Below are 27,305 nucleotides of genomic sequence, written 5' to 3' on the forward strand. Positions count from 1 at the left end.
TGTTCCTCTATGTGTGTGGCCGCTGCATGTGGGCGGGGTTGCCGAGTGAGTGAGGTCTCTCCAGAAGTGAAGAGGTGCCCGGTGTGTGTCCAGCTCTGAATGTGTGGTTCTCAAAGTAATAAACCAAGTAACGCTCTGTCCCAGACTCGCCTCATCCCTGTCCGAGCTCCAGCCGACATCAGGACATCAAACCCTGAGAGACACATAGAACGCATCTTGATGCGCATCGGTAAAAAAGCTAAAAGTTAGCTTGTGAATATATGTGGTTTCACAATCAGAGTTCAACTCAAAGACCTGGAATTCTAAAGTTTACCACCAAATCAGATTCTAAAAGTTTGAGCGAGACGTGTGGATGTTAAAAAATAGAAAAAAATATTTTTTTTTTTCAAAAGAGTCATTTATGAAATATATATTTTTCTAACAATTTTCAAATTGCAGGTTTTTGGAGGTGGACAGCCGCATCCGTTCCACTGCGGCCACATATACATTTTCACCATTGAGAGGGGCTCTCAAATAATGAGAAAACAAAAATAGATGAAAATCGAAGTATTATTTTTATAATTAAAGGTTTTGTGTGTATTGTTTTATATTACATCGAAAGAAAAAATTAAATGTTAGAAAATACATTTAAACCCAAATAAAGTTCAAAAGATACAAATAAAAATCTATTAAATCAGTAAAAAAAAAACCCCACAAATATTGAACTCTAAAAATACACAACATATAATAATAAGAGGGACAAAATGTCAATAATAAACATTCAAAGGGAAATTAGTTCTTCAGCCAAGGGTAAAATTAAACAGATATAAATGGAAATATTTTTAAAATTGTGAATAAGACAAAAATAATTCAGAATCATTCAAAGCTGAACTGTTTAAATATCAGACCACAAAACATTGGGTACATTCAGCATGAATACGAGCGGCAAGCTGCATGGCAAAGGATGGCAGAAAGAGACTACAAGTAAAACCAAGCACATTTGGTGCATTCGACAAAAGAGCAGTGTTCCAAAATAGTCTTCAGGATTAAAATGGTGGTGAATCAAACTAGTGCTTCGGGGCTAGATGAAATCAAAAAAGGAATGCAAATTCATAAAGAATGCGGTATTTTTTATATTTCATGTCGCAGCTTCAAAACCACAGCAGATGCCCTAAAATATCTTCATGCCTGATGAATAAGGTTCCATTCATGAGCCACTTTGAATCAATATCAGTCAATCTAAATCTCAGTGAAAGTAAAGCCTTGAACCAACATGTATAGGAACCAGTGAAAGACAAAATGGTTGAGCTGATGTTGCACTTTTTCCAAACATTTCTCTGAATCGGAAGCACACACAATTTAGTATGTTTCACCTGTCCAAGGAAATCATTATCTAGTTTTGACCTTGCAATGGTGTCATACATATTTATTAGCTTCCATCCTCCATACTGGCCGCTGCATTCTGCATAGAAACCGCTCATCGTGCTGTGATGTTTTCCGTTCTTATTCATGCCGTTGCCCAAACATATCATCAAGCATGTGGCATCAAAATAGGCAATGGCAACTCAACACCTATCCCCGTTCCATTTGATCGCTCACAGACTGACATCCATTGAAGCCCACAGTCACACCAGGGGGAGAAACTCCAGACACCCACAGCTCTGGGTGTTGGAGCTCATTTTTGTGGATTCATTGCTTCAATTTGGGTGGGAGTCGGAATGGTTTGGCCGTCATTATGGAAAGCATTTTGTATTAAATGCATTTTTGGAAAGAAGTTGACTGATTGACCGAAAATACGCAGGGAAGTCTCCTTGTGAAGCCGTTCAATAAAACCTAATTTCTGAATCAATGTTACAGCACTTTGACAGCAGGGAGGCGCAGAACAGAAACAGGAGAGAATCTATGCGGCTCATTGCTACATTTGTCACATCTTAGAAGACGAAGCCATTTTTTTGGAAGGAACATTTGTTGTACATGATATGAATTTGCTTTTGAGTGCGGAAGAAACTTATTCAAGACCACACTTTTGGGTGCAAAGACGGCTCTGGTGTTCGTCTTTTTTGGCACCTATATGGATGGATTTTGTCCTCCTACGTTTAGGGGTCACAGATTCGGTTCCCGTACGGATCCCTGGCCTCAAAATAATTCTGCAGTCTTATACCATCATGGATAAAAAAGGATGATATGGCAGCGTGAGAGCAGTTTGTTGTGGAGCGATCCTTTGGGCGTGTGTGTCCTGCCATGTGAATGGCACTGAGGGACGTACCACCTTCCTTGTATTCTTGCAGTCTCTTTCATGGTAATGCTTTTCCCTTAGGGGAGTGGACTCTGTCAGCAGCCTGCCACGGAGAAAGATAGCAAATGTCTGGCTGCACACTTTCACTTCAAGAGTTTGTAAATTATTATGGACATTGCAGGTGGGATTAATGAAAGTCTCGCTCTCCTCAAAGTGCTTCAAAGAAGGTTTTATGAACTAAAAAAAGGGAGCAGACTTCCAATGCCATCAGTTTTCGAAGCTCTGATGTTTGCGTGGACAGCTGCGTCGAATATCAGAATAAACCCAGTCCACTTAAACAGCGGCGGTGGAATCTGTGGACCTCTGTTTGGTGTCAAGGTTCGAAGAGAGTTTTCCATAAAGGCAGTGCATTAGTGCCAGAGGAGAGCTGCCACTTTTACCTTTGCAAGACACAATAGACCCTGCAATCTCATTGATTATTTGAAGGCAAAGTCAAGCACCAATCAAATGTCCTTCGCTTATACAGAGCCGCAGGAACGACTGATGTGACGTGGAGGTGCTTTGTTTTACAGTAGCCAAGGCAACCTTTATGTTTACGGTGCCTGGTGGGAAACACAAGTGCAAACTTATGTGCACTGAATTATGAAAGAACCACCAAAAACAAGCGTAATAGCCAGAGGGGAAGATGAAAGCCGCCCTACTTGGGTAGCTCCAGCCTTCATCCTTGCTCCCATCCCAAACGCGCCACATTTACTGCCCTATCTCATCCACAACTAGCATCCTCTGAAAGGCTTTGTGACGCAAGCCGACAAGTCAGTAGCTGGCATTTGTTCAGCTACCATCATTTTATGTCTTTTTTTTCAAAGCACACTCTTAGTGATGGCCTTAGAAATTGTAAATTACAAACAGTTCTAGAATAGAAATAAAGTTTTCACTTTTTTGTCATGGTGAAACGCGTGCAGACCTCCGATTATCGGCTGTCCGGTAAACACAGATATCATTCCCACATTGGCTTATAGAATGTCTGTGCTTGCAAACTTATTAGTCCTTATACACAGAGTTTGCTTGTAGATAAAAAGAAGAAGTAGAAGAGAGGAAATGTTGTTGCTCGCCAAAACAGCCGAAGGCAGTCAGAGTGTTTTCCAGATAACATGTTTTCATTAGCTTTTATCAGAATTTAGATTTTCTCAGCTCGGTTACCATTCCTTTCATATAAGAGGAAGCTGTTGTCTTTAGGCTTGCCATTCTTTTCAGAACTTATGAACACTTTTTAGGCAAAACATTATTTGTTTATTTTTACTCACAAGATGGAAACTGGATGGATATACAGTAGAGGAGTAGTCCCAAGATCACTGCTTGGTTGTGTCCTCCAGAGAATCTGCACAGTAGAAAGCATATATTTTCATGTAACAAATGGCTTTAAACTATGTGGAAACACTTCATCCTCTATTTGATTGGACTTTATATGTCACACAAAATGCTCCAGTACCGCTCTGCAGAGCGAGACACAGTGATCACAGATGGATGTGAAATGATCAAGGCAGCATGCTGACTGTCGAGACGGGCAGCTCATTGATGCTACTTCACTGAGTCTGTCAGGATACTGAACACTTGTTCCTAGTAATATTGCCCTTGAAAAAAAAAAGAAAGAATTGAAATAAATAAAAATACAAAAATACCCATTGTTCAGAAAATCCCTTGACACACACATTTCCGTCTCTATCTTTGTGGGGACCGCTCATTGCCATAATGCGTTTCCCAGCATCTCACCCTAAACCTAACCATCCAAGACAAGTGGCTCACCTTAACCAGGACTCTGAGCCAAACTGAAACTCGGTTATAATGACCCAGTTATTTTGACGTCCTCAAATTCAGCTGAAACCTTGTGGGGTCCAGTCAAAGGGTTTCCACGAAAGCAAAGATAGTATTTTGTCAAGAATTGGTCCACACAAGGCAGTATAAACAAGCACACACACATACACGCAGACTCACATAAATAGCCAGAAAAACCTGTGATGTGGAGTCCACAGCAAGTGAACTGCAATACGGTGAGGGATTACTGCACATCACAAAAGCAAAACCGTCTTTTTCAAAGTAGTTTCAATAAGAGGGAATGAAACCTGTTGGGAAGCGTGACTTTGCTCTTTTACTGTTCGTCCTCGTCCTGGGATTAGAAGCTATTTTTGTCTTGTGCTGTCCCTGAACTCTACAGTAACTCCACTAAATCATTTCCCTGTAACTAACATCAAGTTAAGTCCTCCTTATTGAGCCGTATCTAGAATACGTGATTCAGTCACAGGTTCCCTCTTGTGTTGTTACACTTTTAACAGGAATATCTCTGCAAGATAATCCATAAAATCTTCAATCCTAAATGCAATGGTTTGTGCTGCCGCCTCACAGTCAGAAGTCCTGAGTTTGAATCCAGCCTGAGGCAACACTGGGGTTCAGCCTGGATCCATGCTGTGTGGAGTTTGCATGTTCTCAACGGGCACTCTGCTTTGTTCCCTTCGTCCAGGAACATACAAAGGTTGACTCAAGTGTGGGTCTGGTCCGAGGTGTCATAACCTCTGGTACAATGTGACTTCTATAGGCTCCACCCGTTGAAAACCCATGAAGAAAATCACAAAATAAAAGGAAATAAATAGAATTAATTCCAGACTATATTTATCACAACTTGCAGCTCCCACAACTCCTAGCTAGCTGCATGGGCCCTAAATACAGACGTCACAATGCTTCTCTTGTGTATTACCAGGTCTGGCACCAGTGAACCGAAACAGATGAACACACACAACTCTGCAGTAAAAGGGTTTATTGATAGTTCAGGTGAAATGAGGCTATAATGGCCGTAGCCGAGCTTTTGGACGGAAGTCCCAGCTGGGGTGAGGCTCAGTAGGTGAGCATCAGGTCAGGTGGGCTCAGGGTGAGTGGCTGGCCACAGCAGGAGTCACAGAGCGGTCATTCATTCCGGACTGCTGAACAATACGGTGAGAGGGAGAAAGCAGGCTGAAGAAGCTGAATTGGTCACTGCCAGCTGAAATTGCTCTTCGATAACAATCACCAGTTGAACTCATGGTGACAAAGAGTGAAATGAATGAAATGAATTCCACCCATGTTATTGTCATCAAGACATTACAACAGGACAGCTTTTGGTTTACAGTGGTTTAATAAATAACTCGATACTGAGGAAAGGGGACACTCTCAACATTGTGCTGAAGTCGTACAGTGCAAGGTAAGAAAGGTTGAGTTTACAACTAAATGCGAAAGTGAAATTGTTGGGAATCGGTATAAAAGTAGACTTTGCAATAAATGATGGCAATTGATGTCTCTCCCTGTAAAGTGATGATCAGACAAGATGCCCTTTGTACCACGCTGTCTTTTGTGCTTTAAGTCAGCGTCACACAGGTCTCACATCTTCCTCCTCCTTTTTCAGGCCCAGATCCTCACGTCTCCTTCTGTGTTTTGAGTCCCTCCACATGTTTATTCTTGCCTCAGATTTATGCTAATCGAATCTGGCCTCAGAGTATTTTAACAATTAGCATATTCCGTCTTTTTGTGTTGAATGATGTCTCACAGTGTGTGGAGTCATTTCCCTGACAGTCCTTTTAGGTCATTTGTGAAAAGTGTGGAGGCTGTGTGTTGGATTGAGAAGGCAGGGCTGACATTTGTGTTCCAGTGCCTGTGCTTCTCTTGAAATCTGGAGAAACTGTAAACATCTACTTACTGACAGAAATACATCACTGCTCTTGCCTCGCAGCGCAAAACACCCTAAAAGAGTCTAAAAGAGGTTCAGGCGGTTTCTGATCGATGAGATGACTCATTGATTGTTTTCCCAAACGTACACCTGTAATAACTTGAAAGCACGCAACCTTCCTCCGCTAGTTCTCTCAGAAACAGCTTAATAAAAGTGGACTTCACACTCAAATACATAGATTATTATCTAATTTCAGCAGGAGATAATGCTTTCAACGTACAGCATCTTCAAAAATGATGAAGAAAAACAAGGATCACAAAACAAAAGCGACGGCAAAACCGACAAACAGCGATGACAAAGAAAAAGCACCTGACAGGACAATGGCTAAGACAGACAATTAACTGAGACAAATAACAACAAACTCGACAATGACGACAGCAACCGGCGAGACTCTTCCGAAACACGTCTGCAACAACAGCTGACCAAGATAAAACTCTAGAAAACTAACAGAATAGAACCTTGTGTTGACAGGAGTGAACACTGTCCACAGGATATTACACAGCAATAGCAAACAGTGTTGACACCAAACAGCATTGAGTTAACAGCACGTCAATTTATTGAACTATCCAAACAATAATGGAGACACTCGACCAACACAAAGAAGCCAGACATGCAATCACAGAAGTAGATAAACAGGCGGAGGAGACATTATACATGGTATTGACAATTAAAGATGAAGAGAGAGGAGGGTCTGGGGTGATCAGCTGGAGAGCAAGGGCAGCAGTGAGTCCCTCCATGAAGCATGGTTTGTACGGCAAAGGCGAAGAAGAGGAGCAAAATCATCATCAGACCACTTTAACTGCAAAAACCATTCGTGATCAAGCAATAATATTTAAGGGGACCTTTATTTTCAGCAGTTAAATCTCCTCTCATTAGAATATAATGTTCACATTGAATGAGCCTGTGCCCGTCACTCTGTTCTTATGATAGTGATAATAATCATAGCACTTTTTAGAACGCTGATCACAAAGTGCTTTACAGGCAGAACAGCCAAAAATGTTTGCATTTGTTTGACCACTAAACAGTCAGTGAGTTACAAAAAACACATAAATACAAGCATGTAAAAGTGAGTTTTTAGAAGGAATTTAAAGGTGGCGGCAGACTGTTTCAGAGTTGCGGAGCCCTGACAGACATGATTCATTCACCTCTAGATTTTGGGACAACTAACAGAGACTCACTTGAGGATCTGAAGGTCCTGGTTGGCTCGTAGGGCGTCAGTAGTTCTACAATGTCGTTGGGGACCAGGCTAACACGTGCTTTAAAAGCTATTAGTAAAGAGACGCGATCACCGGTGTCATGTGCTTTTAGAGCCAGTTAGAAGCCTCACAGAGTTCGGAACCAGCTGTAGGCGTTATTGAGATTTCTTGAGATTTCATGAATATGTTCTGGACTGTTTTTATAGGATCAAAAGAAAGTAAGGAGTCAAATAGGACGACAAGATTTCAGTTTGTAGGAGTTATGTTTTTGGATAGGGGGTGGCATCAGGTGAGTTAGGAGAGTTTGGTGAGGGATTTCTGCTCAGCTGGAGAAATTTTTCCACTTGGTGACATCATCAAGACATGCTAGGACTGGAGCCATGTCTTGAGAGTTCTATTATGGGTAGGTAAATGTGTGTGTCATCAGCATAGCAGTGGAGACACACTAAATGATTTGTCCAAGAGGTAGCATGTACTGTATATTGACAATCGAATGGGACCTAAAATGGAACCTTGTGGCACACCACTGGTCAGCGGTGGATGAGGAGACTTTCCTTTGGTGACTGAAGATGTCCCGTGAAGGAGAAGTGATACTTGTAGATGGTAATACACATGAACAACATTTGATGGTTCTGTGGCGTTTGCTTAGCTTTCTCAATTCTTTCAGCACAGTAGCTAAACGTTGCTGTTAGAAGTCCAGCTAATATGATCTTGTCATGTCGCACTCTTCTTGGCTTTCTTATATTTTGTCCCCTGCCATATTACTGCAAACCAGAACATCCAGTTTGCATAGTAGTGTGAGTCACCATACCCAAGACTGTACAACATATTTTCCACGACAAATATCTGATGTCTGTGTCAGTCGGGACAATTTGATTCCTTGTGGCTGCAGGAATCCGATGAGTCACTTTGAATATGACTAACATTTCTGTCATGGAAGAATTTTCCTCATCTCCTCTCCTTGTCAGGTCACGTTTAAATGATGTCTGCTCTCTTTTTTTTTGTGGCTTTGCTTTAATAGGTGTGGTTAATGTAGAGGAATTTCTGCGTCACTGACACATGAGGGGGAAACATTGTGTGCTGTCATAGTGCTATCGCTTTATGATCTGAAGTGATGGTTTACGTCGCAGTCTGTAGCAGTTTCACATTGTTTTACTGATGATGGACGGTGACCACCATGACATGTCACCTGCTAAACACTATTGAGTATTTGTTTACTGGGTGTTCCTGTGTTCCTACTGCATGAATGAACACAACAGACCTCATGGTCTTTTAAAAACATACCAGGCAACCTGGCTTGTTTTTTGAACTTCTGTTATGTTCCAGGGTTCATAGTTGGAGGTGAAGACAGGTGGGAAAATTGCTTGGAGAATAGGGATTTGGCTCAATATCTCATACCCCTTCTTTCATCAATGATAACACATAATTTGAAGCACATACTCGTTCCCCTTCTCACTCTGAGGAGGCTATTAGTTTCCTGTTAAGAGCCATGGACTCTTTTCTGTGCTGATTCTCATCTCTGGTGCTTTACACTCTGAGCCGACCGACGTAGTCGCTCATGCAGTTTATCTAACAAAAACCCACAGGTTCTGTCTTTGAGAACCAGGACAAGATTCCAAAGGCCGAAACCCATTTTTGTGAAGCCTGACTCACTGTAGATAATCCAAACTCCTCTTTACAGGGATTATCTTGGGAAGATTTACATTCAAGGTGCGTTCCACCTTACCGCCGAAACTACACGATCAGACTGACGTCACGCCTACGCGAGCAAAACTATTGACTTCACAGTTGGGTGAAAGAAAGTACAAGTGTAACACAAGCATCTGTTCTGTTCCTCCGTCATATTGAGGGTACAGTTATTGGTACACATGAATATTAGCTGGGATATAAAATGGGAAGACCTACTCCAAGTCCCTCTTTTCCAGCTGGTGTTGGTCATCACTCTCTCAAAGGTGATGCAGACAAGCTTAAAAGAATACCAACACACTGAACACAATTTAAGATGGCGAGTCAATAAGCCCAGCAAAAGCGTGACCAGTATGTTAAGTAGTCAACTGCGTGGACCCTGCTGCAGGGTTCCATGATCTTTTAAAGCTCCCCCACCAACCAATGGAGAATATCACCTTCAGCTGCCTCAGTCAAACTGAAGAAACAATCACCGAAATGGATTAAAAAATTCATTATTAATTGTCCTGTGGGCTACAGCTTTAACTTATTGTTTATGGTCTTATGTTAAAACAAGGAAAAATATTATTTTCTTGCTTCGCCAGAGGCTAGTTTTGATGAGCTTAACTGAAATGGAGGGGTTGCTGTGACTCTATCACATTTGCTGTTTAATAGAAGAGACCATGAGTATATTCATATCAAACCGCACTGAATTTGTTTTATCTTTTTTGTTGGAGCCAAGTCTGTTTGGGGATTTGTTTTTGAAGTACAACAACTAATGAGTGTATGAATGTAACATGAATAACTCTCAGCTCCTCTGTTTTCCAGGTTGGTGTTTCAACCAAAGCAGTAGCTACAGGGTTTAAGGTGTAACTTGATATGTGTATATTGAATGTGTATTTAAACTCACACAATATTGAGCTCAATAAACACGAAACAGTGGCGATAAATTTACATTAAATATAATTTTAAAAATTATATGTATTTGATGGTGATGGGGTTAAAACATCAAAGAAACTTGTTTGTATATTTTCTGTCTAAAATTTATTAAGCAAATTAGGTCCTTTTTAGTATTACTTTTATCCAAGACTATCGTTCCTTTTTAATGGACTTTTTCTTTCCATAACTGAGGCAAGCCTCACCCAGCTAGTTGGGGTGAAAGGCGAGGGACACCAGTGCAAAGAGGAGTCTCTCCATGTCAGTACAGACCATTTGAACGCTCAATTCCCACTGTGACTTCTCGGTTTAGTGGCCGGTAAAATAATTTATTGAAATTGTTTAGCTTCCTCTGTTAATTCAAAAACACAAAAACACAAATAAGATGAATAGTGAATCATTTATTCTCAAATGATAGCTTGAAAGAATATTAATTTAAGAATACAGTTTATCTCACTCCCCAAATTGCTGGCTCAATGTCAGGGGAGTCGCGTTCAAGTTTGCAGACACTACTTTCTTTGTCTAGTTTCACTTGTGACAACAAAATGTCACTGCAACTATGCTTGATTATTTTTCGACACCACACACAAACATCTCACTGATTGTTGAAGTTTGTAGATTTGTAAATGAAAAATAAATGCTAAATTTCATGAAAATTTGATTACAAAGGAAAAATAATTGCTTTGTTACAAGACAAAAAAAACTTTTTTTTTCTTTAGAAAATAAACAATGTTTCATCTCTCAAGCGACTGCAGACTGCTCAAGCACAACACAGCTGCTCCACTGTTCCAATTAGAGAAACCAAAGAGCATCCATTGTACAAGTTCTGTTGTGAGTCCAGATCTTATGCTGAAGTTTATTACTGCTGAGTCATGTGCCAGCAGCTGTTAAATATTTGTCGCTTTTCATTGTGCTTTTCTTCGGAGTTATGTTATTAATTTGGGCTTTTGCTTGTCGAAGTTGCCACCGAGTGTTTCCAGCCGTGTTTGTCCAAACTGTGGCTGCACGTTCAGCGCTTTAGCTGTAGTGACAATTTTTTCCGTCAGAAAACACATCTGAAAAAGAAACAAAATTGTCTACTCCACCAGGTACCTGTTGTTCCCTTCCAAATTATTTCATGAGTTAGTTGACAGACTTCTCTATTCTGCTTTGCTGCACTGAAGTTATGGATTTGTTTTAACAGTGAAATGGAAAAATAATTTAATCATTGAACGCAATATAAACAGACATTCAACTGCGTTCCCCCACGGAGATGCTTGGGAAGTATGGCGCATTGATTGCTGCTAACATGGTTTTCCCGTCCCTAAATGACCGGAGTCCACGCGGGTAATGAGTTGGAACCTTTACCAGTAAGGACTTTACTCCGCCTCCGTCATCGCTTCTGCTCATAATTCCTTTGGACAGAATTTGCAGAGGCTGTCGTGGTGGAGGGGGTTTTTCGGTCTGGTGACCCTTATGATCTTGACTCAGCTTCTTTTAGGTGACATGATTCCATTGGCTCCATCTAGCCCAGACCTCCAGCTGTCCTTGGAATGGCCCAGGGCCCAGTCTAAAGTGGCCTGGATAAGGATCTGCTCCAGCACGTCTGGTGTAGGACGACAGCCATCTTAGGGTCTTGTTGTCTTTGAAGTATGAGATCAACAGTCTGGTTGACGCAGCTGGTCCTTGTTACTGGGCACAGCTTGTAAGTCACCAGTCAAGCTCCACGCTCATCTATCGCCTGGTGACAAAGCAGTCAAATTCAATAGGAGATAGGCTGCTCCTCTGCACTGACACCACACAAAGGAATTTGAAGGTTGGCAGCAGTTTTTACAATGTTCCTTCAACTCCCTTTCAACTCAAAAACTGCTAATGAACTAGTCTCAACACAAAACTAAACTAAAGCAGTTTCTTCCATGAGAAAAATTTGTGTCAGTCTAGAGGCTTAGTCTGAGTCAGACCTCGGAAAGTTCACCCAAGCGGCAATCTGGTCCAAGCATGTCAGAAAACTGTAAGAAAATGAAACGTGGGATAGATTTACAGTGTGTTACTGTGATAGCTGTGATAGCTAAATGATAAAGAATGTCTTCGATGTAAACAAAACACCTTTAATTTCATTGGTCTGAAGAGGCTAAATGCTAGTTAGCATGTAAAATTATATTAGCCGCACCATTGTTTATGTCACAGTGTTTAAAGCATGTGAAAAATAATCACTACTATTGTGGTGGATATGCAAATACATCCCTATTTCAATGATGAACATTGTTACTAACATTATTAGGAGACAAATGAAGAAAACATCTTGGCATCAATAACATATGATGAGAGCGCAGAGTGTTATGAATAAGGTAAAACATTAGAGCCCGTAATGGAAAAACAGCTCGCGTGATTAATAAAAGGAATTATATCTCTTTAAAAATCAGTGTTTTTCCTCTTGCTTTGTATATTCCAAAGCAGGCTACAGTTCTATTTTAACTTATGCAACAGCATCTGGCCCTTCTGGTAGTCAAATACTTCATTTGAATACAAGCTCTGCTCTGACAGCAATATGGAAGTAAATGAATAATGAAGCTGACACTAACGTTGCCGGAGTCGTACGCAAACATGCCGATCTAAATTCTAACGCACAGTAATAAAGATGCATCCACAGCCTGAGAATGACTTCTTTGCTCCGTTTTCGCAGGGAAAGGAATACGCAGATTCCATTTGTTTGTGTGCATGACAGACGTTTTCTTTCCACCAAATTGTTTACTTCACTAAGGCCACTATAGTTGCATTATGTTTGCAGACATTGTTGCTAAATGTTTTTCTTTCCTCGAGCCCTTGAATGTGACTTAACTGCAAATCTATTTAGCTGAAGAAGAACAAAAACAAATAGGACGCTAAAGACTGTGGAATAAAAACCTGTGTGTGCGAATGAGGAAGCCGGGGCCCAGTCCAGTGTTGTGTGTGAGATGAGAATCCCTGAGTTAATAGATTCTTGTCCCTGGTGCTTTTAAGTGTGTTGATCTCCTTCAATAACATGCTGACACCTTCAAACTTGCACCTTTAAGCACAGGGGCTGGCATGGTGCACTGAGCCTCCTTAGCACTGCAAACATTTGGCTTCAAACATTACTTCACCTATTCAGCTGATACTTCCTTCCCATTCACTCCTCTCAAATTTCCTGCCTCTCATGGGTCGTAGATATTTATGCTTGCAGATGCAGTTTGTTTAACTCCAGCATGAAATATTTGTATTACAATCGCCTCCCTCACTGCTTGTGGAAGGACCAAGGGATCCATAAAATCTCTGATAATAGAGGCGCTTTATGTACTGTCTTAATGTTCTCCTCTCCTGGTCATCCACGATGGGCAGCAACTAACAGCTATTTTATTAATGATCAATAATTGAAACAACTCCTGGGATGATAAACCAAACCATTTCTTTCATATCAGCTCTTTTTAGATTGCAGATATTGACCCCAGTGTAGAATTAATGTGTTTCACATCTTATTAAAGGAAAGTAAAACTACTTTTTTTGTGATTTGGTTATTGTTATTGGAATAACTACGACAGAACTCTTCATTAAATGCGGTCCTGAAGCTTATCTTTAATTATTTCTCTTGTCGAATAAATGCAACACCCTCCTTAAATTCAGTAGTTTGGCTGTCAGACCAGGATGTAGCCAATTATTATTTCAAGCGGTCTAAACACATCTAAATTTAATCTTTCCTCTAGAGAGCTTTTGAACCAATCTTCACCCCAAAAAGAGTGGAGTCACTGCAAAACAATGGAGACTCAAACCACCGGGAGTTTTAAACCAGTGCGTCTTGCTCATAAATTGGAGCAGATGCCCGTATATGGCCGTATCCTCTGAGCGTCACATTTGCTTTCAGATCCTAATGACGCACCATGGTGGAGAGCTTAAAATGTGTCTTTAAGAGGCAGCTCAGTCATGCTGACACAACTCCAGGCTGGTGGAGTTGGCCGTGTTGCAGAGCTACTCTCCAGGTGTCTACGTCACACAATTGGATGGCAATGTGTATTCCAGGATTGATGAATGGACTGGCAACGTTTAGAGTGAGGAGACGGAAAGTGCTAGTTAAAATATGTGAGCTGCCTTAAACTGATTAAATATATTAGGTGGTCGCTCCTTTTCGCTGCCAAAAAACATCTCTTAAGGGAATTTTACTATGTATTTGTGATGATCATTTATGGACGTCCATGTTCCTTGTGTTGGTTTCCGCTGCCCAGTGGCTCCTAGCCTTCTCTGCACACATTGGTTTAATATTAGGATTGTCGATGTCATGGCTGTCTGTGCGGTCAGACCCAGATGCAGTGGGTACTGGTCGACAGAAGGCTCGGAGAAGAGATTAAATTAAGCATTTAATAAACAAGGAAGAGATTATACACAGACGAACAGGAATGAAGAACAAAAGGCGCTGGAACCGGACCACGGACCGGGAACTACATGTAAGGGCAGGGGGAAAACCTGGAACAGAAGAGAGGCGAATTATAATCAAGCCTACAAAACGGGGAGAACACAAACACACTCGGAAGCGAACTCGCGAGGCCAAATCAACAGAAAGCGCTCGGTGGTGGAGAACACACACACACACAAGGAAATAACTATATCTCTAAGAAAACAAATGTGAGATCTACAAAATACTCACACACTGATCAACCGGAGATTGAAAGTGAAGAAACAAAGCGTGAAGAACGAGAACTAAGGAGGCGGCTGAAAAGGAAATCAAGCGCGCACAGAATTTTTAATATTCGAGGAAGCTTGACGGGAGAGTGAAGTCTTGGGAGAGTTTTACCATTGGAACGCGAAGAAACCATCTGGCGACACAAGCTGGCATCGAGGAGTTGATATCTGGGTGAGTCCGATTACCAAGTGCATGCCAGCTGTGTCGCTCAGAAAGCTGGAGTATGATGACAAGCGGGCATGTCAGTCAAAGTATTTTTTGTTTAAGAAGCTCAATGATGACGCTACTTGTGGTTCATTCAGTCTTTGTTGTAATACACTGAGACACTGTGCTTTTCAATAAAATTACTCCACATCACAAGTTTGCATGCTAGTAACTGATCAACTAAAGGATGAAAACGAAGGACTATATTTAGATCAGGGGTGTCCAAACAGGTCCTCAAGGGCTACGGTGAGCGCAGGTTTTTGTTCCAACCCAACAAGCACACATAGCGTCACAGGTCAGGTACCTGAAGACTGCATTCAGTTGAGTGTCGGTCTGGTGTCGCTCGCTTCAGCTGACACCTCACTGGTTAAGCTTGATCGGATGAAACCACAACCAGCACCCACTGGGGCCCTTTCTGGAACGCTTTGGAAACCCCTGACTTAGAGGCTGACATCTCGACAACGGAGTCCTGCTTTGATCCTGATAAATACATAATGCGCAATCCAGAACAATACAGTTACAAGTTACAACAATAACTGTGGTCTGAGCGCATTGTTTTTGTTGTTGTAAAAATCTAAATAATTCGATTTAAAAGCACTGACAACATTTAAATGCATCCGGTTTATAGTCACTTTAAATACAGATCCCTGGCAATCGGCAGGATTGGGCCCCTTCAACAATATCAACAAAAAGCAATTTGTGCAAAGACGTAGCTCCCCAATGAGCTCACCACAGCCAGTCAACAAATTTCTATTTTTTTTTTTCGTCTGTTTTTGATGGCGTTGGTTTGTTTTTGTGTTCAAACAAGCTCGAACAGTTATCGATTTGGATGAGACTGTCAGGAAATGTGTTTTGGGGGTGATCCAGGAATTTTTTTTCAGGGATTCTTCAACAATGGGAAATACAGAGGACCCTCCAAGATTTTTGTATTTTTTTGGAAGGATACTTGAAATTGCCATTGAAAGATCGTGTTCAGAGTGGACTGAAGCAGTATAGGTTCGCTTGAGAAAGAAGCACGATGATGTTATATTAGGATGTAACCATCTTGAGATCAATAGATGCTGGCAGCATTCACTTAGTGTTGCACCCCTACTACTTACTGCATTTTCCCTTCCATACTCTATTACCTCCAGCGTCTTTTATTGCTCTGTGCAGTTTCTGGAGCGTTCCCTGTGCTCCTAGGATAATACTCTCGTTTCTCTGCTAAGCATCACACAGTACCACTTCCTCGCCGCTGCCTCTTCCTCTTCTCTATCTCTCCTCTGAAGATATTTGTGTTTTAGTATCTGTGCTTCTCCGTTCACTCGCTTCGCTTTCCTCTCATCACTATCCAACACACACAGAGCATCCTTGTACTGTGGGCAGTCTCTGTGTGCTCTCCAGACACAACTTTTTCATACAAGCAAGCCACTTAGCAGCTTTATATAGCAACTACCCACGGAGAGGATTAACGGCAGGGACCATCAACAGAATAGCTTCCGGTGACACGGCACACACTCCCATTCCCAGCTCATACATAGATATATACTCAAGCGGAGCTGAGCTCGTGCTGAGAAGGGGCACTTTTATTAAAATGAAATATGATTTATTTCAAATGGGCTCTTATAGAATAAAGATCTATATAAATGTACAAGGTATTCAGTAGAAGCCGAGTGTTGCTGTGACTACTAAACATCTTGTGAGAGCAAGTTTATTTGTTTCAAAATGAGGGCAGGAACAGGTAAACTGCAGTCTAATGTGAGGCAAGGGAAGACTCTTCAGCACATAGTGGAAGCACTGCCTTCTTGTTTTGCATCTTGAGCTGCATAATCGGGAGCCACACAGCGAAAGGATTCCAGATGATTTTCGGAATGGAGTTGGTTATTACATTTCCTTCCCACGGTCCAAAAACAAGCAGTTTGATTGGTGACTCAAATGGCGTCATCCTGATGATGAGCAGGCAGTATGGATAGACTCCGCCCGCTTTGCGATAGAAGAGGTAGAAATGAATGACAGAGCTTTTCAAATTCAGATTTTGGTTTTGCAAAAAGTGTTTGAGCTGCAATTCTCTCATTGCAGTGAGGCTGAGAGAGAGTGGGGAGATGAGGAGGGAGGGGCAGGGTGAGTTTGATAGTCACCATCCAAACATTTTGAACGGGTGGGATCAGAAGCAGAATCAGGATCCCACCAACTAGGAAAGCCTCTTGGAATAACGTGCCGTCATGAACAAAAACATACTACTACTAATAATAAAAATAACAATTAAATAATAATAGAAGTAACTAAAAAATAAATACTGTACATTTCACAATTCTGTACATTTCACAGGTGACTCCAATGATTCACTAGTTGTTAGAACTTTTTATTAATTGGTGACCAAGTTGAACTGCTGCAGAAAACCCTACTTTTGTGAATAGAAAACACATTTTCAATGAGCTTAAATGTCTTTTCTCACCAGTGTGTTGACAGCTATTTAGCATGCTAGGGTGTCAGTTCACAAGACTCAACTTCATTCTTTCAAAAAAGGCTCCATGCAAGTGCAACTCAATATCACCAATTATTCTTTCTCATGGTACCATTATGGTCTGCATTATTTGTTCTGAAGGTACTTTCATGGTTGAAGATGAATTGCCTCCAAGCATGAGGCCGTTCACAGGCGGTCAGTACGAGTGCACCACCAAACAAAATGGGAAATCTTCTCACTGCTATTGAAACGCTAAATGCGCGGTAAAAGAAGCCACGTAGCACAAGCGCTGTTTATTTGATGGCCCGGTTTGTCTCGGTCAAGTGAGGCAGGTGGTGTCACTTTCCTCCTGGTGGGCCTCGGCTCACCGCCGCTCTGATTTAACTCGCCAGATCAGAGAGAAGTCACACACACACACGCGCGCGCCTGCAGCCTCTCTGGAACATGCTAGGCTAGCAGACACTAGCAAAACACAAACACGCCAGTGCATTCTTCATTATCATGCCGGAGCTTATGGTCTGTAATTATCTGCCGTGGCTCTGATTAGTTTCTGTAACAAGCTTATTAGATGGAGTCTTGTAAAATCATCTCCACTATTACCACAGAGACATGGCTGGGAAGCACAGCAGCACCAAGAGGCACGGAGAGGTGTCTCATATTGCTCTTTTCATGGAGTTGCACGCCGACTAAATGTTAAGTGTCGCGGCTGTGATTCCTCCTGATGAAGTGCCTTTTTAAAAGGCGTCATTTGGCAATTGAATCATTATCAGTTCTCCTGATTCCTCACAACGGCTGGTTATATCTCATGACGCAGGGCGGTGTGGCTTGAATTGCATAAACTGTGCTGTCGACATTTCAGTTGATAGCATCAGAACATTGATTAGTTCCTCCTCCCCCACCAAACAGCGACTTTAATCCCACCAGCTTCACGGCCCGAGTCAAAACTCTTTGCCTCACGGAGTAACTTTAAAGCCTAAGTGGAAAGGCAGATGAATTATTTCCTCTTGCTTCTTCTTCCCTCTGTTATTATCCCTCTAACAATCCCTTTAGGAGCTGTCACACACTTAGGCGCTATTGTGCAGCGGTGGTGAGCGCTGAAGCCAGTCCGACGCGGAAAACATTGCATTTTTCATCAAAATGTGTCTTAACTCCAATCCGAGTTTGAAATAGAAATTTGGGGTATCAGCAGCCGTTCTTCGTCTTCCAGCTCATATGAGCGAGTCGCTCTGGAAGGTCTGCCGCTGCAGTTTCCCAGTTGATATGTTTCTTTTTTCTCCATTTATTTTTTTCTCTTCACAAAATACTTGTGCTTGTCACTGCCAAGATATATTTTAATTGCAGCGTGGTTGGGGGTAAACTTTAACAAGGGTTGAGAGGCTGCTAAGCAGATGTTCACTGGTCTATCAAGACAGGAACCACAGCAAGTGCGATGTTTTTCTTTCTCAAGTCCGACTGTTGCAATTTATTAATTAAACCATTACATTTGCTTTCCAACGGATAAAGCTTAGGTGCCTTTTAAGTTTAATATCACATGTCAATACTGTATTGACTCGCGCCTTTGCAGTCATCCAGATGGCTTTGGTTCCTAAGTATTTTAGGCTGGCTTCTGCTCAGAACGAATTATGCATGAAAACAATGTACCGCTTTAACTCTCTCCCTTCTTATTGACATTAAGCTCCTTTCATTTGTATTGTTCTTGGCCAGTTTGCTTAATTTCTCCACTTTTTTTTTCTTGTCTGTGTCCCTTCGAGTTTGATAACCTGGAGTATGACTAGTCGAACAGCACCTTAACAACGCAGTCAATGCCGATGACAGCCATGTTCAGCGAAACAGAACCTCAGCTAGAAACCTCACTTGTTTTGAAGAGGGAAGCAGAGATGCTAGGCCTACGACTTGAGTGCATGAATGTGGTCTGCGTCGTGTATACTTGAGTCTGTCGATGTCAAGTGCATGCCCCGTCATCAGTAGCAATGGTGACACTTTTCCAGGGCTGAACAGAAGATTATTATTGCCATGGCGTCACTCGACAATGCCACTGTTTTCCCTGTAATTGCTATATGGATCAGAGACGTGGCCTCTAAACAAGATCCTGGCAGTGCTACATGACAGATTTGACAGCCGAGCACTGCGGAGGATTGAAGGAATCCCAACATGTCACCAACGCCAAGCTGCGTGAAAGAACTGGACAGTCTCCTAACAAGTGTTGTGTCCAATAGCTCCTGCACCTCCTATTTGAGCGTCCGATACGGGCGCTCCCAGACTTCGACTCGGTGCCTGGATTAGGTGAAGGGCTGAAGATCGGAGACTAGAGCCACACAAAATCCAAAGACCTACATGTTGCTAGCGTTGGGGTGCCAGATCCTGAAAGACTTGCCCAGGACTGGAGATGAAGAATATCGGTGAACATCGGTGGCTCGACACGCTATCTTGAGTCTTAAGTTTTAAAAGTAGAAACATCTCACGGCTTCATGTGGACTTGGGTAAGGTTATCAATAACTGATCGATCTGAAAGGGGACAGCATGCATATTTCCTTCTTTGTAATTTGTTATTCTGCGTTGTGCCCCTTAAACTTTGCTCTTGGTACTTTATTGACTGGCACATGTTTATTATTTATCAGCATTTACACTGTTGGAGTTATCACTTGCTGCGTCAGGGATGTGTTCAAATGTGTGATGTTTGTCGTCTCACATCCATGTGTTATCACATTCTTTGTCGGTTTGGCTAAATCCATACAAATGATAAAACCCTGACGTCGACTATGCTGAAGAACTATCTACTATACCCAAGGAGGATCATGATAATCCCATTACAGAGGGCAGTCAGTTTGCATTCTTCCTCCAGTGTTCCCATCTGATTCCTCTAGGGGGTCTACTGTGCACCCATAGCTTTTATTGTTTTGCGTAAGATATAATAAAGCAAAGCAGAATGTTGTGCGGAGGGAGAGCGGCGCATCTGTTGAGCTGGCCCGAAGGTAGCGACCGAACATTAGAGGCATCAGAACTCCTGCTGCTTACGTCTCAGATTAAAAGGTACACATTTAGCCCACGGTCACACACAGCCGACCGTTTACGTAATGGGATTTTAAACATGGAGTTTCTTTAAGCCCTCAGGTGACTTACCTGTGTCAAAGCGTGAAGTGCTGCGTGGGAAAAAAGTATGAGAGGACGCCTGGCAGATGAATTCTGATGTTAGCTTGCTTGACCTTTGAAGAAGAAGTGTGTCAGGAAAGATCTTGTCGTTTCTGAGTTGAAGCAGATGTCAGCATATAAAACTAGTTGGCAGCTTTTGAGATGTTATCTTATTTGATAGGATCGCTGCTAACATTCATGTCTAATAATACTGCGCTGTTTCCCCCCCAAAATAAATAATATGATGTAATCTCAGTCGTATTTGAACAAGCTTGTCTGTTCTAGAAGAAAAAGCTGTGTCAGATACCCTCCAACAAGTCTCTGTTTCCGCCTTTGCTTGGATGTTACTCTGTTTTCCTTATGTTTACCCTGGTGAGGGGAGAGTGAGGTGGTAATTGGATTCCAGGAATCTTCTTATTCTCTTCAGTAAGGCAGTGTGCAGGCGACAAAAAGCCTCCAGCCATGAGGCATCATCTTATCCCCTGTGGGAAGATCAAGGTAACTTAACACGGGCTGGCTGTGTGAGACTGGCTTAGACACTCTCCCAGTGGAACCTGGGTGACTAGAGGCCTGGATGAGAGCCACTTTTGGAAATGGACGGACAATGGCGTACAAGCTGTTTTTCTTTGCTCCAGCTCGGACAGGCTGTGAATTCCTCAATAACAATTCAACTAATGAATCACTCAGTATTAACATATTTTTTGAATGACTTGAAATTCTGCTCTGAGGTGAAAGCATATTTTTAAGATTAAAATATGTAATCCTTTTGTCAGATGCATGGCTGAGCTGATTTTCTGTTTCTCTTCATGGGTCCACACCACCTTAGCCTGGCCTCCCTGTCTTCACACCTTTGTACTAAAGCTGTCCCCCTCATATACTGGCTCATTGGTCATTGTTGTCATTGTACTTTTGTTGATGTGTGTAACAGGTTCCATCAATCATGGACATTTTTAACTCAATGCCCGCTGGCTTGTCAAAACAGAATAAATAATGAAGCTGTCCAGTGTTTTGAAGGAACATGAATGGTGTGTGTGCTCGACCGTCTTCTCATTTCATTCCAATGCCACTGGGACTGCTGTTTCTGATGTGAATATAAGAAACATGACCATAACGTTATAGGAACTTTGACAGATTTGTCACGAGAGTGAGTCATTCTCATTGAGCTGAGAAGTTGCTACCGACAATGTGGAGCTGTTTTCTATCACGGCATGTAAACATCCTCTGTAGGGAATTGTGATCGCACATTGGTACACCCCATGTCGACGGGCTGCTTGTCTGTGCTCATGATCCCCCAGCTGCCTTTATCCCGAACACAAACCCACAGGTGCATGACAGCTGTCACTTTCAATAACCATAGCATCCTCACTATCTCTGTGCTCTCCCTCAGGCCCAGACTGGTACCTCAATAAGGTGAAACTAAGGATCATTGATGTCAATGACAACGTCCCAGTGTGGAGGATGACGCCGTACCCGTACCTGACCGGCGTGTCTCCAGAGGCCCCTGCGGGAACGATCGTCTACCAGCTGCAAGCTCACGATGGGGATGAGGGCAGGAGTGGAGAGGTGGAATACTTTTTGTCAGACGGTAAGCTCACACACAAACCCGTACAGGTGGGAGGAAGCAGTGTGAGCTGTCGTTTAAGGATTGTTTGACAAGCTACAGTAGAGGGAAATAGATGCAAGATGTCAGACAGGCATGGAGTCACTCAGACTGGTTGCCAGAGGCGTTCACAAATCCCTGTTCACTCTTTTGAGGCCCATTATTCTTTGTCTCTCTTTCAACATCAGTATATCTCACACTCAGTCCTACACACCTCCTGCAGGATATCGCCATCCTGAATCCACAAAAACTCAGCGTTCAGCTGAGCAACTTTATTCCCTCCATTAAAACTGCTAATAAATATCGTTTCAAAAGTCAGACACTCATCTAAACATAGCGGCAGACTTTTTGGCACTCACGCTAAAGAGTGAAGTATTACTGTATGAGGAAAGTCCTCACTGCATTGTGTGGCATTATTATTATGGGCATTTTTAACTGTTTTCCCAAAGGCCCTTATATTCTCTGTACCACATGAAACGCATTTATCCTTCTGCTCTTCTGTTCCGCTGTAATCATGAAAAACCCATCGCCAACAATTAACACTGTTACTCTGGAAGGCTGCCAATATGTCGACCCCCTGGTGGTCAGGGGATCGCTGTTTGTTGGCACGTTTGACAGGGTGGAGGGGTGTGTTAATCCTGCCAATGGGGCCTTGTAAAACCTCTGACTCACATTAGTCAATTGCACAGCTCCCCGATGTCAGTTAAACCGTAATTACCACACGAAATCCACAGTTTATGTCGGCATGCTAAGAAGTCTTGTAAAGACGTGAGGTCTACCCCCAACGGCGCTAAATCACCTCCCTACAAGTAATCTAAACATAATGTTGGGACTGCAATCATTCATTTAACCCTCTTATCGAGCGCTTATCTGTCACAATCTCAAGAGGATGAGAGAAGCTTGCCTTTTTGATCAGTGAGGTCAGCCTGTCTGGCCCCATGTACAGCTGTGACCACTGGCACCAAGAGAATGTACGCTACAACACTGAATGTTGCCGAAAGCTGAGGAATTGATTTTGCTTTCCTTCATTCATCCTGTTTGTTTGATAGCTGGATAATGACTTTATTACAAATGTACCATTTGTTCAGCAGCATCTACATATTTCAAATTGATAATAAGATAAATCCGACAACCCACCCCCACAGTATACATGTTTGAACTGATGTTCCTGTAAATTTTGGGTTTGGTCAACGGCCACATGTTTTCAAAAACACAAAATAGTGGGTGCTTACGCTGATATCGATGTGAAATTTGGGCCACTCACATACAATGTAATGTTTTTTTGGGAGGAGTAAATGCAAATAATGTTTCCCACAATAGTATAACCCCCGACAAAATACGTCTCCCTCAAAAAACAAAATAAATTCAAAAACGAAAACAGATGTTGATGTTATTTCAGGCTTGTTTGGGCTTCCATTACGATGAGCACCAAACTATTGCAGACAACAATACAGAAAACAAAAGAGAAAACATGATCCTGAAAGAAGACAAACCAGAAACTAAGAAGAACTTAATTTGATCATTTTAGCTGCTCACACTGTTATGTCTGCTGATTATGACAAATGCAATACACTGCAGTAGGTCAGTTCAACTCCTCCGATGTTGGAGACACTCGATTAATGCTACAGCGACTACCATGGTAATCATAGTCGACTACAGAAAGCATAGAAGGAGGACACCAGTGGTCATTTTCTTGCACCATTTGTCATCGGATCTGCAAACAATTCAGCACTGATGGACATGCTCTCATGCGACATCTCACACACCCACACTTTAAATGGCCCAAAGTTTAACTGCCACACTCTGTGACATTACAATCCAACCATATTCTATGAATTGCAAACTCCAAAATTGGCTTCTTCTTCATTATGGGCGAACGTGTTACAGCACCACTTTCAGGTATAGGTCAACCGATATATCAGACGTTTTTGTTGCATTTTCACTTATCGGTCCACATCACTATCCGCCTACATGATATTTGTCCAATTGTGCCCTCTTGAGTTAAGAAGCTAATTCAGGCCTCTGGCAAAGTACAAAATATTTTTGTGAATTCATGTTTTCATCAGTCATAGATACATCTCTATTTTTCTTATGGAAAGTTTGCAAACAAATAAATATCTCCACATTGTAATTTTCTTAACAGCCAAAGCCAAATATCGGCTCAGAATATCGGCCTAATATCACTTATTGGCTTTCCTAAGTCACGGAATTTCAATGTCGGTATTGGTACTGAAAAACACAATTGGTTATGTAATCTAGAATATCACTTATATACAGTAATAAAATCTAAAGTTTCATTTCTGACTTCATCATTTCTCAAGGAAACATTAAAAGCTATGTAATCCAGACCTGTTGGAACAGACTGATTTCACATCCGGTATCTCTGTGTAGCCACCCTCAATGGAAAGTTTCCGGCTCAGCTAATGGCCAGTGCCTTGAGTACAAGAGGTCCGTGCCATGAAGCACACGTGGTATTTATAATATAAGGGATACGTTTGCATTATTAACTTCAGATGATGGTTGTGCTTTTTCTGTGGAGAGTCTACTGTATTCTTGAACAAGAAGAAGGATACAGATGAAGGGATGCTTTAGAACAGAAGTACGTCCTTGTCGAGTTCCTGCTAATTTAAATAAAAAGAAACGAGTAGTTATACAAAATAAGAAGGCGAATTAAAGGGAATGGATATTGACGATGTTGCCCACCGCCAATTTGCAAAGAAAGCCAGTTGGAATATTTAGACTGAATTATTTTTGGATGTTTTTTTTTGTGTGTAGTTTATTTGAAACTAGAGACTAGACAATCCCACAGTTACTGCTGACAAGTTGCATGATTTTTTTTTATACTAATTAATATGGAAAAGCTGGGATGGGCCCACAACAACTTGTGATAACAGACTGAATGATTTTTAATAAATGAAGCACTAATTGTTGGGAGGAAAGAGAAGATCGATCGTCTCTCAACTGATGGAATGTTCATTGTAGAAGTTTCCATTATGGCTTTCACAGTATTAGAGGTGGGGAATCAATACTTCGCATCCTTTGTCTCTCTCGTGGACAAACTTGCACGAAACACTTCACCAGACTCAGTGGGTTGCTGCTTTTCTTATTCAGTTCAAGTGGCATCTAGGAGGGTTGTCACTGACATGCCTTATATGGGGGTTCAGGCTATGACAGATGAAGGGATCGTAGCGACACGGTAACCCATCTTTGGACCTGAGTAATGTTGAGAAGCCTTGAAGTCCCCGATGAAACGTTGAGCCATCAGATGAATGGATGAAGATTTGGCTGTGTTCAAAAATGCCTGGAATTTTAATTAGTGTTTTTTTATTTTTTATTTTTTTGTCTGCCCGCATGGGCCGAGAGTGGGCACAGCTGGTATAAACCGGCTGAAAGATGAAAGGCTTTAATAAAGGCTTCATTGTTGGTGGTCAAATCCTTTTATTGGCATAATACAATCCTTTCTGTCTTGGCCGGCTGATAATTAGTCTGTCACTGCGTATTACCTTTTGCATATGACCTCATAAAACCTACATCTTCTTCTTCAGAGGCAAATGTAATATATCACTTTACATTCATTGCTACATTAATAAAACATCAGCTGAATCAGCAGAAAGTTTCCGCGGAGCGTTTACCAGAAACTTTCTATACAGCTGTATATTCAATAGAAACAAGTTTTAAAATGAAACCGTGTCGTCTGTGATTTGTTTGCAGGGGAGGGCTGAACCTAAGACCGAGCCATGGCATTACGGTACTCTTTTTAACCATGCTGCTGAATATAAAATAGAAATTAAGGATCCATTTGAATAAAGCTGCTTAGAATTAGTTTAATTCAGCAGAGGTTTGATGGCCCCTCGTAACCTTGATAGAGTAGTGAGAGGCAACTGACCCTTGACATAACTCTCGGGTAGAGTTTGAATAATGGAATCCTTCACTGCGGCCCTTTACCTGATCATGACGCTACTACTTTTAAAATATGAAACAATCATTACTTTGTTAGACCGTTATTAGAATGAGTTGAACAAGGTGTAGGGCAAGAGGTCTATTTTTCCAACATTAATCTGGCACTTGGCTGTGATGCTACTCTTACTGATATGGTGCCGTGTCTATAGACACCAGTCAGATTTTGAACATTGTGATCCACCAGAAACAATTTTCAAATGTGCTATTTATTTATTTATTCTTAATTAAAAAACCATTTCGTTGACCAGTTGAACTCAGTTCATTGGTCGATCTGTCTCAAGGGTTCACCGCCGACTGGCTGCGAGCAGGAGAGGCATTTTGGTCGGAGGGGATCTAGTTTTTAAGTGCACTATTGAATTTGAATGTCTTTTTTTAAACAAATACATGTCCTTACATCTCTTGAGGGCCACACAAAATCACTTGACTGTCCGGATTTGATCCCCTGGCCTTGAGTTTGACAGAAATGACTTAAACCTTGTGTGACTCACTGCTTGAATAGTAATGTATAATTGACTTATATGCCGAATGTCATCGTATTATTTTCCACAGTCTGGACAAAAAGCACTGACAAACATTTCTGTGGAGGGACAAAAAATATTTAATATTCAAATGTATCCAATTCCAGTCACTAACTTCATAATGATGACTCTGACATTCATGTGAAAGGTGTCACTGTTTGTTTGTCTCCTCAGGTGGTGATGGCTGTTTTACCGTGGACAGGAAGACCGGTCAGGTGACGACCACTGGTCTTGTACTTCAAAAGGACAGAGAGTATTTGTTAAGTGTGGTGGCTCTGGACGGCCTGGGCAGCCGCAGCGTTCCCGCCATGCTCTCGGTGGTGGCCGGACCCCGACCCCCGCAGTTCACCAACAGCAGCTACGCCATCTCCATACCAGAGAACACGCCTGAAGGCCAGACGTAAGTCATTCAAGCGGGGTGTGTGAGAATTGAATTGGTATGACGGAGGCAGTGTATAAGGACATCCCAAGTCTTCAAATGTAATCTGTTTCCATGGTGAGAACGGCATGTGCCAGATTCTTTATTATTCTCTCATTTGGTTTAACTGAATAAAAAAAACACAATGTGATGAAAGGCGGTATTAAAAATGCAATTGCCGTGCAAAGGGATTATCGGTTTACCTGATATCTGCATTTTTCAAGCCCCACGTGCCACCAAATACTGAAAGAACACTCATCCGCTCACACGACACTTTTGTTCTGGTTCCAATTTTTTCTCAATGGAAATAGACGGTATTTATAGGTGTATTTTTATGCAAACCAATTAGGACCTCAATCCCCTGCCTGACTCAGCACTCCCACGGCAGACATGACATATCAATAAATGCTGATTATAAAGAACGCATTTTGCACAAATACACTCCCTAGTAGGCATAAAGTGGACTTAAATCGAGGTGCAGTATTTCCAGGACTTTCATTTCCAAACGTGAAACCCAGTTCAGGTTATTGATAGAGACACCATTTGGATGCCTCTTGGTGGATATTGCGAGACTTAGTAACTGACTTGAAAGAACAATGTT

General features: G+C 41.8%; 1 protein-coding gene across 1 annotated transcript in view; it reads left to right on the forward strand.

Annotated features, from left to right (window-relative positions):
- The window catches only part of LOC128770415 (neural-cadherin-like), a 168,935-nt gene that overhangs the window by 29,299 nt on the left and 112,331 nt on the right, over positions 1 to 27,305 (forward strand). Inside the window, exons 2-3 of the mRNA XM_053884836.1 lie at positions 21,596 to 21,793; positions 26,461 to 26,686. Of these exons, the coding sequence (XP_053740811.1) occupies positions 21,596 to 21,793; positions 26,461 to 26,686 (424 nt within the window). The remainder of the gene's footprint in view (positions 1 to 21,595; positions 21,794 to 26,460; positions 26,687 to 27,305) is intronic.

Source organism: Synchiropus splendidus, chromosome 14, assembly GCF_027744825.2.
Source record: "Synchiropus splendidus isolate RoL2022-P1 chromosome 14, RoL_Sspl_1.0, whole genome shotgun sequence".
Classification (NCBI taxonomy): domain Eukaryota; kingdom Metazoa; phylum Chordata; class Actinopteri; order Syngnathiformes; family Callionymidae; genus Synchiropus; species Synchiropus splendidus.